Here is an 11,815-nt window from a genome sequence, read left to right as displayed (position 1 = left end):
TGGTTTGAGGGCACTGATCTGCGCCAGAGATTTTCGGCCCTCAAAACGACAATTTCTCAACCCTCAAACTGGTTTTGATGGTTGGGTTTTTGAGGGTCCTGTTAGACATGCTCTTACGTTTGCATAAAACAAAATATTTATGTCAAAGAGACAAAGACCTGATTCATAGTCTCTGCCATTTGCTGGAACGTAAATGGAACTATTTGTTTATTTTCTGTGAAGGGTGCCATTCAATCTTTCAAAAATTTGTTTTCCATTATCGTGAATTCGTTGTCCTCTCTTTGAATCAAACATTTCCAAATCTCCAGAGGATTTCAATCTGTAGGTATTCTATGTGGCATGTTTTATTTGAGTTCAAGGACCGAAACCAGATTTTTCAAGAAATCCTTAATTTAAACTGCATTATTTTATAGGATTTTTTCTTTAGCTTTAATATTTTATTTTATTTTTGGAAAGAATGGGAAGCCTATGTGTTACGGTATCAAGAAATCCTCAATTGATTCCGGCAATAAACAAAGGAAATCACCAAATTGAATTTCTTCATGGAATTTTCATTCATTAATGCTTTTCCTGCTCTTGCATTTTTTAGAGTTCAGCAAGAATAGAAAAAAGCTTCAATAACACTGAAAAAAATCAGCGATACGAGCAATATATAAATACGCAGAAACACCCGCCTTGCTTCCGCGTCTTCTCCCTTCACACCTTTCTTCCCCACCTCTACTCCTGCCGGAACCCGTGATCCCGGCGCGAGCACCTCACGCGCACTTCACCTCATCTTCCCGGATCCAACCTCGTCGCACTCGCCGGAGTCCCGGAGCTACGACCAACCAGGCCGTGCCCGATTCGCCGACCGCGTCGGTGGCCAGGCCCAGATCTGCAAGATCGCCACCGACCACGCCCCGCCTCCTCCGAGGTACGGTGGCCAAGCCGTACCCCTCAGATCCGCTCTTCTCCGACGCGCCTCTGCTGATCGGCTGAAACGGTGCGGCGGCTCTACTGATGTTCCCGGGATCCCTCGGGCTCGGACGCCGCGGCTACTGAGCGGCATCTAGTTGGTGGCGGCGACTCGGGCGAGATGCAGCGGAACGGGGTCATGGAATGCACGGCGTGCCGGTCCCGGCTGGTGGTGCCGAGCCCGCGGAGCGTGTCCAGGGCCTACGACAAGCACCACAACAAGATAACCTCCAAGTTCCGCGCGCTCAAATTCCTCCTCGTCGTCGGCGACTGCATGCTTGTCGGCCTCCAGGTGCGCTTCTACTTCTCTCTTTTTAACAACTATTATCGAACTACTGCGTTATCAGCTGCTCAATCCATCCATTATACCGTGTGTTGGTAAAATGGTCTGAGGCATTGTCTGCATATCTCTGGTAACAACTACTAATAAGTAATATTAGTAGGTTACATTCTTATGATTAGCTTTCTGTTACAAGTAAGTTGGAGATCTGTGTTCATGATCACGTCCGTCCGTGCACTCATTATTGGTATCTTGGCTGCAGCCCATCCTAGTCTTCATGTCAAAAGTCGATGGGAAGTTCCAGTTCAGCCCCATCAGTGTTAACTTTTTGACGGAGGTTGCAAAAGTTATCTTTGCCCTGGTGATGCTAATTATTCAGGTTTGTTCTTGCTCCATTGTGCTTTGTTCGTGCACATGCATCCATGATACATGAAACACAGTTTGTACACAATAGGTTTTTGGATAATTCTGAATTTTACTTTGTGCTTGTCAGGATGTTGCCTGCTTTTGGCATGTCTTGCATAACATATGTAGTTTTGCTTGCAGCAAAAGTTCTTTGCTTATTTAGTCAGTGAAACTAAATGTACCACAATATGCTGTTTGGAATTTTTGTACAGTATTCCTCAGTCTGTTTTTATATGGTGCATAATTGCTGTACAGCAACATATTTATTTTGTGATAGCTTCTCTATAGATTATGCTAAATTTCTTACTTCTTATTCACCTCTTTAATGTTGTTGTACTATGTGACAGTCTCGGAAACAGAAGGTTGGGGAAAAACCACTTCTGTCACGTTCAACCTTTATACAGGTGATTTATCTGGCCACATGATGACACAGTTTACATTCCCTTATGTTAGTTTATACTACTATCTTATTGCTTGTTTTCCAAAAAAAAAATCTATTTTTCCAATTTTCCTATGCCCACATATAAAAAAAATTACTATTTTCTCACATTGTTTTGTTATCTAATAATTCAATCATTTCTTTTGTAGGCAGCCCGTAATAACGTACTCCTAGCTGTCCCTGCACTTCTATATGCCATCAACAATTACCTTAAATTTATTATGCAGGTAAGTTTCATTGCATTAGAGGCAGAGTCTTGCAGTTGCAATGACTATTGTTTGCATTGCCTTATGAGATCTACATTTATCACCTGACATATTTTGCCGATATTGCAGTTGTACTTCAATCCTTCAACTGTGAAAATGCTAAGCAACCTAAAGGTACACTTTTCTCGTCATACTCAAGTGCCATGCTTTAGCTATTAGTGTGTATGCACATATATCACACATTTCTGGTCCAAACTTCTCTAGGTACTGGTCATAGCTGTTCTTCTGAAATTTATAATGAAAAGGAGGTTCTCTGTAATTCAGGTAAGGTTGAGGTTTACATTGTGTGCAGTTATTTATGCATTTTGGTTTTGATTTGAGGATGGAGTTTACCAAATTATTTTATGCTTTTTAGGTATCTAATCATCTTCTACTATTACTTAACTTGATTACTGGGTTAGGCTTCACCTGCCTAATTTTCATGTGATCTCTTACCCAATCACATTAGGAGTGTTAATTTACATCGATTAATGTACTCTACTTATTAATAATTGTTTAGAACCATTATATCATAGATTTTAAGGCATTGCCAAAGGGTACAAAACAAATACACTATGAAAACATATTTCATGATAGATCTACTGATATGGATTTGGTATTGTAGATATTGATATATTTTCCTCTTAAGTTTGACTGAAGATGAAAATCTATCAGTCATATATACCTGGCTGGATGTTGTATTTAGAAGGCATTTTTCATCCCAAATGCCCTCAACAAAGTTAGCAATGGAAAACTTTTGATCTTCTTACTGTTTCCGCTTCAGCCTCCTTTTGGGACTTGTGGTCCATTCTAAATAAGTCAGCAGGATACCGACTAGGGTTACAAGCTGTGCCTTCCTAGAATCGGCATGTCCTATCGACCATTTATTGGCCAAAACCATAAATTTCGTACAAATGACTGAGAAATGAAAGTGATATTGACATTTCCATAAATTTTAGCATAATGTCTGACGAGAAAAAGTACATCAAAAGTGTCAAGAAATGTCTGAGTGTCAGCCTTATAACTTATCTCCTCCACTCTTGTTTCAAATGTTGGCAGTGGGAAGCTCTTGCACTATTGCTTATTGGGATCAGCATCAATCAACTTCGGACCTCACCCGCGGGCAGTACAGCATTTGGTCTTCCTATCACTGCTATCGCATACATCTATACAGTGATTTTTGTAAGTTGCTGCCAGACCATCTGGTCCTTAATGTCTTATCTATTCCTTCACTCCTTTTTATAAGCTCTCAACAGACAGTGAGCTTAAATTACTGTATATTCAGATGAAACTGTTAATTGTGTAGGTAACTGTTCCATCACTGGCTTCTGTCTACAATGAGTATGCCATGAAAAGCCAAGATACCAGTATTTATCTTCAGGTACTTCTGAATTATGATTGTGTAACAGCCGTAACTGTCATTTTTTCATTCTTCTGTTCAACTATCTGGTAGCTCCTTTTAGTTTTCCAAACCTGTATTCTAAGAGAAGGACTCATTCTTATTTTCATATCTGTGATTGTTTCTCTAATTCGATGCTCTTTTGACATAATTCACAGAATTTATTTCTGTATGGATATGGTGCGATATTCAATTTCCTTGGCATCCTTGGGACGGCTTTATTCCAAGGTATGAACCTTTGGTGAATGCCAATATGTTTATGCTAGGTTGATACTTTAATGTTACATGGACAGGGAATTTGTATGCTATGTTAGTGCTTTCGTAGCAGTGCAATCCTGTAGGGACGGGAGTTGGGTATCACTTATTCGTCTCAGCTGATAAAGCGAAGGAGCGACTTCCTGGTTGTCTCTACATGGAATCTGATATATGATTATTGATCATTAAACCTTGAGACCAGATATGAGTATGCATCTTTATTTAGTCAACATTGTTAGATTCCAGAACAAAAATGATAGCCATGTTCTATCTCATCTTGAAGTCATCTTTTTATGACATGTCACAATGCTTCACATGGTTTCTGGTGTAATCATGCCCTATCTTCTTGTAGGGCCAGAGAATTTTAATATCCTGCAAGGGCATTCAAGGGCTACAATGTTTCTCATATGTAACAATGCTGCACAAGGCATTCTTTCTTCATTCTTCTTTAAGTATGCAGGTAAATGTTCTAGCTTCCAGTCTTTCTTTCGTTTAAATGGTATTTTTGTATTCTCTATGTTCTTCTATTATTCTTGATTATTAAATTAAATGACTAATTGAAATTTCGCTGCAGACACAATTTTGAAGAAGTATTCGTCAACTGTTGCTACCATTTTTACTGGCCTAGCTTCTGCTGTTTTTCTGGGACATACCTTGACCATTAACTTTCTCCTGGGCATATCAGTAGTATTTATTTCAATGCATCAGGTACCCTTACCTATTTCTGAACTTAATTTCATTGAGCAAACCTTCTTCCTCTTACATTTGTTTAACTGCTGTTTGTTCCCAGTTCTTCTCACCACTAGCTAAAGTCAAAGACGATAAACCAGGTGAACCATTGGAGTTGGAAGTTACACAGAATCATCGGTAAGTTTTGATCCTTTGAAATCATCGTAGTATGAATTTTAATCAGTTTGTCTGCCTTTTTTGTACTGAATCCTTGATTCCCTAACCTTTGATATGTGCACCTGAACGAATTTAAGCTATTATGATGGGAAAGTGATTTCCAAGTTTTTTCATATGATGCTTATTATATCACAGGTCATCTGAATCTTCATTTGTAAATATGACTGCTGGTGCTGCCGATGATGTAAGATTCTCTCTTATTTAAAGAACAATAGAAGCAACATTTAATTTTGGACACTTAAGTTTTAAGTTGCACATGTCATTTCAGGCTAGCCATCGGGTTGGAACTGATGAGAGGCAACCACTATTGCCAATCTGAACGTATACTTTTAAGGTATGCATGGCTTAGTTTAGCCAAAATTTGTATAAACATTGCTAATTTTACATGCCTTGTTTGCTCTAGCGAGTAGAAAAGAGTACATGCCATTTATTTTCTGCCCATATGTTTATGCTTCTGATATTTGAGCATCTTACAAACCAAGTTCTGAACAAAATAAACATGTCTCCATGCCTACAAACTTGTGCATATCTAGGATAAAAGATGATATTAATTCGAGGAGAATATGTGACAGATATCCCGATCATAAAGTAATAATGTTATGAAACAGGAGTCGCATGATCCAAACATAAGCTTCCATTGTTTTGGAGGTAAGTTTGAAGATTAAAATAATCCATTGGCCGCACTTGCTTTGATGCCGTCTCCATAATTAGATTTTGTTTTTAGGATAAGAAATTGTAAAAGCAACTTAAGCTTGCTTAGGTTCTTTTTGTAGCTCGCTAATCCAGTGCTAAGTTTGTGGATTTGCTGGTTTTGTAAGAATTCTCACTAGCTCCTTTGAACTCCTTTTCTTATGTCTCTGCAGGTAGGATAGAAGACATTCTATTTTTTGCGGTGTCACCAATGGCCGGTCGGACAGCAGATTTTGTGTAGTGCTGTGAGTGAAATAAACTATTGTACACTGTAAAGGCAAAGAAAGAAGTTACGAACGTGTTTTCCCTTTCCATTTCATGATTCTTTGGAGGGGCGCATGGCCAGGTGTGGCCTTGTGGGGGGTGGCAGTGGCATAACGACTTTGGATAGACAAATATAAATACCACAGCAAGTCCCCAGTACGATACACATAGAAATCCTTTCTTTTTGTTCTTCCGAACTCTACACTCAGAAGTATTAGTGAGATATTCTTTTGTATCGAAATTTTGAGCTAAGTTACTGATCATTATAGAAAATTATTTAACTTTGTTTTGCTTACGTTTCAGTTACCTGTTGAGTTTTTTTTTACAATAGATACCCCTGTTAGGGATGCAGTGGCTTCCCACTTATATCCTACCTCTAGTGATTTCTAGTTTAACTTTTTGCTGAAAGGATTTACCTAGAAATATTGTAATGATCTAGAACTAGGATATATTGATATCCCAGATGAGTGAACTCGCAAGTTTGTAGATAAAGGGTTTGATAGTAAGAGTTGATGTTATTCAGTTGCACAGGAAGAAGAGAAGACTGCACTGGTCTGTATGGGAGGTCGAGCACAGGCTGCTGGCAAAACGGGGTTTTGAGCGTTTTGTATATCGGGAGTGAATCCCGCTACTCTACCAATTTCCCTATTGGGGAATAACCATGACTGCTAATTGTTGAGAAAAACCGAAAACAGAGATTTGTTATTACCAAGCAGAAAATGTAAGAGGAAGCTTCCCATTCTTTGGCCTCGTTGATCATGCCTAGTAGATTTAGTAGTGTAATGCCGTGGATGGCAGAAATCTCATTTGTGTGCTTGTACTGAAATGCCCTATCTATGCTGGCCCAAACTGCACTCCAGTTTGATCACACTTTTGATTTCATGTGGTATGCATGAAGGCAATTTGGATCTGATCTACCTACACCTTCAGGATCAGTAAATCACATTGGGAGCTACACTTTGTAAACTAACTATGTTTCAGCATTTTTGTTACGATTGAACTGTAACTAGATGTGTAGATGATGAGAGGGGGAAGCTGAGAAGTTACTCTAGGTGGCACAGCAATGAGATTTTGGCTAAAACCAGATACATTCATCGGATTTGATTATCGGTTTAGTGATTCATGGGAGTAGTGAAGCTTCGGCTTGTCCCTGGTTTTGTTAGCCATTAGCTCCCCGTTGATGCCTGAACATGACGAAGGCGAGTTTGTTGAGAAGCACAAGAGAAAGCAGGACGAAGAATAGAGAAGTGCCGACATATCCATTACTCATGTTTGTTTCCTGCATGTAACGAGTGGTCCTTTCGTCCATTCTTTTATCAAAGAAAGCTGTTTTTTCTCAGGTTCCAGTGGGTTTTAGTAAAAACGGAATTTTCATTCAGCTGCGGTGACTAGTTCGTACTGAAGCAGCAAGTTAATCCACAAGCCCCAGTACTGCTGGGCAAGTTGAAGATGCCCTACAAAGGCTCATGTTGCAGTAAAGTTTCGCTGTTGACACTCATGACATCACCTTTTCTTTTTTCCTTTTTTGGTGGCTTGACATTTTTTTAGGGTAATGACGTTCATTCATTTTTTTTGCGACGTGTTCATTCATTCATAACAGTAACACGAACATTGTCTTGTTTACAAAGATAAATGAATGAAAACAGGGACCGGGACAGAGGAAATACTCGCTCCTGAGCGCTTAGCAAGAGCAGCAAGGTCATGGGCAACCCCATTTCCTTTTGTACTCCCTCCATTCCTAAAAACACTTCACAACTTTACCTAGATTTAGATGTATATAGACACATTTTAGTTATAGATACATCTGTATCTAGAAAAAGTTAAGAAGCTTTTTTTGAACAGCAAGAATACCTATTTTTGAGAAAGTGCACTCACATTTTTTTTTTAAAAAAAACGAGGCAAGACTTGTCATTTTCATTAATAGAGAAGAATAGGTGGCTGGTTTATTAGCAGAAAACCGGCCAAAAACCGGTACAAACACCCATGCTGACCGTCATGGAACACGACCGTTGCAAGGGCACACACAACCACCCTGGCAACCCATCAAAGCTTGCACAAACACCACTGAAGCGAAGATCGTCATTGACAGTGGCGGCGCTACAGGTTGACCAACCTGGGCCGTGGCCCACCCTTTGATTTGATTTTTACCTAAATATTTGATATTCTTTCGGCCCACTAACAGAAAAATAACCTACTATTTGTGCTGATTTGGCCCACCCTGGGTGCATCGGCCCATGCTTACTTTTCTGCTTGCTCCGCCACTGGTCATTGAGGTTGCTCACCAGCATCATCGTCATAACTTCGCACTCCACAGCGACTCTAGTTTCCCCGAAAAAGCGACCACAAAAGAAGACCTTGCCAACCATGGGCGTCGTGGCCAGTACGGCCAAGGCTGTAGCTGCTGCTGCCACCGGTTTCCGTAGCGTGCAGAACCACAACTGTAGTTTGCGCAACACCGCCGCCGAGGTTCCAGCGACGATGATGGCAGTGACTACGACGTGACAGCGCCAGCGTCCCCCATATGGATCAAAAAATAACTATGTCGGGCGCTATATGGGGGACCCAAGTGAAGATGCTCTTAGATCATGCGTAACAGATTTCAGCGTGGAATACTGTGGACGGGACAAAGCTCATTTGGTATATCTACTGCACTTGTACAGAAATGACATATCTATGCTGGCCCAAACTGCACTGCTTGATCACACTTCCATTTCTTTGGCATCCATGCATGGTAATAGCGTTCTATAAAACCAACTTGCAGGGCAAATCATGCATACGCTGTGCCATTTTCAGTATAAATAACCCCCCCCCCCCCCACCCCCCACCCCCAAAAAAAAGATCCGTAAAACATGGTACGAGCTCTACTTTGTATACTAATTTTGTTTCAGCATCTTTTGTTACAATTGAACTGTAGCTTGATGTCTGATGGTGAGAGGGAGAAGCCGAGCGGTTGCTCTAGGTGGCAAAGTATGGGATTTTGGAGCAAACCAGATACATTCATCGATTTCAACTATTGGCTTAGTAATAGACTGTAGAAAAGCTTTGGCTTTGTCCTGGTTGTGGTAGCAATTTGCCCATCAGGGTGGATCAAAGAAGAGTTTGCTGAGAAGTAAAAAGAAGAAAGGAAAGCAGGATGAATAATACCAAACTGTCGACATATCCAATACTTATCACTCATAAGCAAGGCTGCGAAGAGGGCTGTCGAGTGCGTCGGATATGGGGAATTGCATAGATAAATAGAGTTTCCGTCCGTAGTGACCTGGACATGAGATTAGGGCGAGACGAGCGCAGTCAAAAGTAAAGAAAACGCGCCTTAAAACAAAGAGTTCAACCTTGAATTGCACACAGAAGGATCCTTTGCCCTCATTTAGTACAGCTACCCATAAACCTTTGACGCTTCGTCTCTGTCAATCGCGACTGATTAAATATAGATCGGTGGAACAAACTGAAAGTCACCAAAATAATAGGAAATTTATCAGTCAGAACTTTTGTCTTGCAGATTATGTGCCAACGCTGTATGAAGTTTAAACCTTATTGGCGTTTTGAGTATAACAGGATTTTCATTCGGTTAAGTTTGATATTTTCTTATGGCCACGCACCAGAATCTCTACAGTCCAGTTGGATTGAACCAGCAATAGCATATGAAGGCAACTCAAAATGAGGCAGCCAATTTTGCTGAGCCCACTTCAAACCAAACCAAACCAAGAGGTTTTGAAAAATAATCTCAGGAAGAACTACTGAAAAACGATGTCTGCATTCCATACATTCACTCCAGAGGTAGCAGTGACTATTCCTGCTGAATGTTAAGGCGGCAGAGCAGCAAGTTAACCCACAAGCTCCAGTAGCTAGTTAGTCCTTGCTAATGCCCTACAAAGGCTCATACTGCAAATACTGTTTCACTCTTGACATTCATTCTACCATGGCATCAGCCTTCTCCTTCGTTGGAGGATTGGCATTTTTAGCTTTCTTTCTACCTGCGGAATGAATCAATATAGCTTGAGTGAATCTTTCAACCGGGTAAACATGGAAAAACCAATTCGAAGATAGAAAATGGGAGCAACATGTTTGTGTTTGATGTATCAAGTTACTTGAACATCATAGTAACTAACCTTTGCCTTTTAGTCTTTTGATCTGTATCCTTGAGTTTTTCTTCACATTAAACTTAATCCGAGGCTTGTCTTTTCCAGTTTCTGAAGATGCTGTATGTAGAAGTACAACGATAAGCAATAGGAGGATGACCACATATATTTGTCTAAATTTGGATGTATTTATACACTAAATAAATCACGTCTAGGTACATCCAAACTTTAAAAAATCAGCGACACCTTTTTGGGGATGGAGGGAGTATATATATACATAAGTTATGGCATCAGAAAGAAGAATGAAGTGACAAAACAAATATAGGCAGAAATGACAACAAACAACCCAGAGACATTGTTACAAAATAAAACAATGGAAGACAACATAATTCCCTCCATAAGGAGCAGATAGATTAAGGTCCATCAGCAATCAAGCTTGCTTGTCAAAGTGTCCAGGTACAAAACAACTACATCATTATTTTGCAAAAATAAGGACATAATATTAGACCTTCCAAAATAAAAAGGGGGGACATGAGTAACCCAACTAAACTAGTCGGAACCTACATGACATGTTATGCAGCCCTACCATAACAAAAATCTATAAATACAGGCTTTTCTTCACAAATGATGAATACAATCTTCAGCGAAGAAAATGAACATGCTAAAAGTACGTACACGAGTACATACATCTGAACAAACATGCATAAATTCATCACAGCCATCTGGGCACTAGCACAAATTAGACTATGAATATAGATCGGTACTTTTCCATCACTAACTCTTATTTTTTGGGAGCATTTCATCACCAGTTAAGGCATCTTCCTTGCTTTGCTTACAGAATAAAAATAGCCATGCATAACTATCAAGATAATTCATGAAATCAAGAAACAATTAGTGAAGCCCCCACTCCTATGGAATAAATACAATCTTGGCATTACCAGGATAATCAAGTGAGGCGTGATGATACAGAGCACTAATCTTTTAGCAACAGAAGGTTAACAATTGGTATGTAAAAACAATAAATAGCAAATGGAACTTGTGCTATAGACCAGTTGGTATAGATTGGCCTCACTACACATTAGCTGTCGAGAATGTTTTAGACTCTTAAATGTTATTCTGATATTTTGTCTGCATAGAATCTTAGATATATTTTCTTTGCTTGACTTGAAATTGGATTAACCGATACAAATTGCTTGGGGACATATTTCATGCTGAAATATAGAATGCATTGTTCCTAGCTCGATTGTACCATGAACTGCCCAATTGAAGTTAACAGAAACGCACAACTCTTAGCTCACCTACAAATTCTAGATAACTCAAGTTAAATAACCCACGACCATGGGCCAATCCTCACGAATGATTAGTACACTGAAGTCCCGCGCAAACTACCTATCTATAGTCAATACACACCTGGCTAATTTCCTTCATCCGGTTCGAAACAATCAAGCAAACCAAGAAGCCGTACCTTCAGCAGACACCATGTCGACGTCCCCCATGTTGTTCTCCAGCGCCTTCACCAACGCAGCCTCCTTCTGGTCCTGCGCCGCCGCAGCCATGCCCCCACCAAACAAGCATCAGTACAACAATCACTAGGACGGGGAGGCGGCAGGAAATCAAATCCTACCCGTTTGTCGCGGCGCTGGAGCTTGCGCTTGCGCTTGCCCGAGATGACATGGTGGTCGGTGCGCTGCTTGAGCTTGCCGGAGTTGGGGTCCCCATGGGCGCGGCGCTTGCGGTCCTGGCTGTGCTCGCGCTTGTTCTTCGTCACCACGTTGTACTTGGCCATGGCGGCGGGTGGGTCTCGGCCGCCGCGGAAGAGGGAGGGGGAAAGAGGAAGCCGACCGAACCCTTCCGCTCCGGCCTTTAACCCTTCTCTACCGCCTGGAGATTCGTGCAGGT

At 40.7% G+C, this 11,815-nt stretch overlaps 2 protein-coding genes across 3 annotated transcripts; one reads left to right on the top strand and one right to left on the bottom strand.

The window, feature by feature from the left end:
- Positions 1 to 699: 699 nt before the first annotated feature.
- LOC124692649 (CMP-sialic acid transporter 5) lies at positions 700 to 6,139 on the top strand. Of its 2 annotated transcripts, none has more exons than XM_047226062.1 (15): positions 700 to 1,246; positions 1,497 to 1,613; positions 1,987 to 2,043; positions 2,228 to 2,305; positions 2,414 to 2,458; positions 2,549 to 2,608; positions 3,383 to 3,505; positions 3,630 to 3,704; positions 3,881 to 3,950; positions 4,330 to 4,437; positions 4,552 to 4,685; positions 4,768 to 4,844; positions 5,019 to 5,067; positions 5,152 to 5,217; positions 5,747 to 6,139. In XM_047226062.1, the coding sequence occupies exons 1-14, from the start codon at positions 1,076 to 1,078 to the stop codon at positions 5,200 to 5,202; spliced, it is 1,215 nt and encodes a 404-aa protein (XP_047082018.1). In that variant the 5' UTR covers positions 700 to 1,075; the 3' UTR covers positions 5,203 to 5,217; positions 5,747 to 6,139. The 2 variants fall into 2 exon arrangements, with proteins under 2 accessions (XP_047082018.1, XP_047082019.1); XM_047226063.1 differs by lacking the exon at positions 5,747 to 6,139 and adding an exon at positions 5,492 to 5,740.
- A 3,433-nt stretch (positions 6,140 to 9,572) lies between these two features.
- LOC124687751 lies at positions 9,573 to 11,734 on the bottom strand. The gene is made up of 4 exons (XM_047221499.1): positions 11,541 to 11,734; positions 11,382 to 11,454; positions 9,947 to 10,036; positions 9,573 to 9,811 (listed from the first exon to the last, which is right to left on the bottom strand). The coding sequence occupies exons 1-4, from the start codon at positions 11,700 to 11,702 to the stop codon at positions 9,747 to 9,749; spliced, it is 390 nt and encodes a 129-aa protein (XP_047077455.1). The 5' UTR covers positions 11,703 to 11,734; the 3' UTR covers positions 9,573 to 9,746.
- Positions 11,735 to 11,815: the final 81 nt, after the last annotated feature.

This window comes from Lolium rigidum, chromosome 2 (genome assembly GCF_022539505.1).
Source record: "Lolium rigidum isolate FL_2022 chromosome 2, APGP_CSIRO_Lrig_0.1, whole genome shotgun sequence".
In the NCBI taxonomy this organism is placed as follows: Eukaryota; Viridiplantae; Streptophyta; class Magnoliopsida; order Poales; family Poaceae; genus Lolium; species Lolium rigidum.
Note: the sequence above shows the minus strand (reverse complement) of the source record. Positions and strands in the feature narration are given on the sequence as shown.

Coding starts and splice junctions, on each gene's coding strand:
- LOC124692649 (XM_047226062.1), top strand. CDS start 1,076: ATGCAGCGGAACGGGGTCATGGAATGCACGGCGTGCCGGTCCCGGCTG. Junction 1,247..1,496: donor GCATGCTTGTCGGCCTCCAG/GTGCGCTTCTAC, acceptor TCTTGGCTGCAG/CCCATCCTAGTCTTCATGTC. Junction 3,951..4,329: donor TGGGACGGCTTTATTCCAAG/GTATGAACCTTT, acceptor ATCTTCTTGTAG/GGCCAGAGAATTTTAATATC.
- LOC124687751 (XM_047221499.1), bottom strand. CDS start 11,702: ATGGCCAAGTACAACGTGGTGACGAAGAACAAGCGCGAGCACAGCCAG. Junction 11,455..11,540: donor TCCAGCGCCGCGACAAACGG/GTAGGATTTGAT, acceptor GCGGCGGCGCAG/GACCAGAAGGAGGCTGCGTT. Junction 9,812..9,946: donor CAAAAGACTAAAAGGCAAAG/GTTAGTTACTAT, acceptor TTCATTCCGCAG/GTAGAAAGAAAGCTAAAAAT.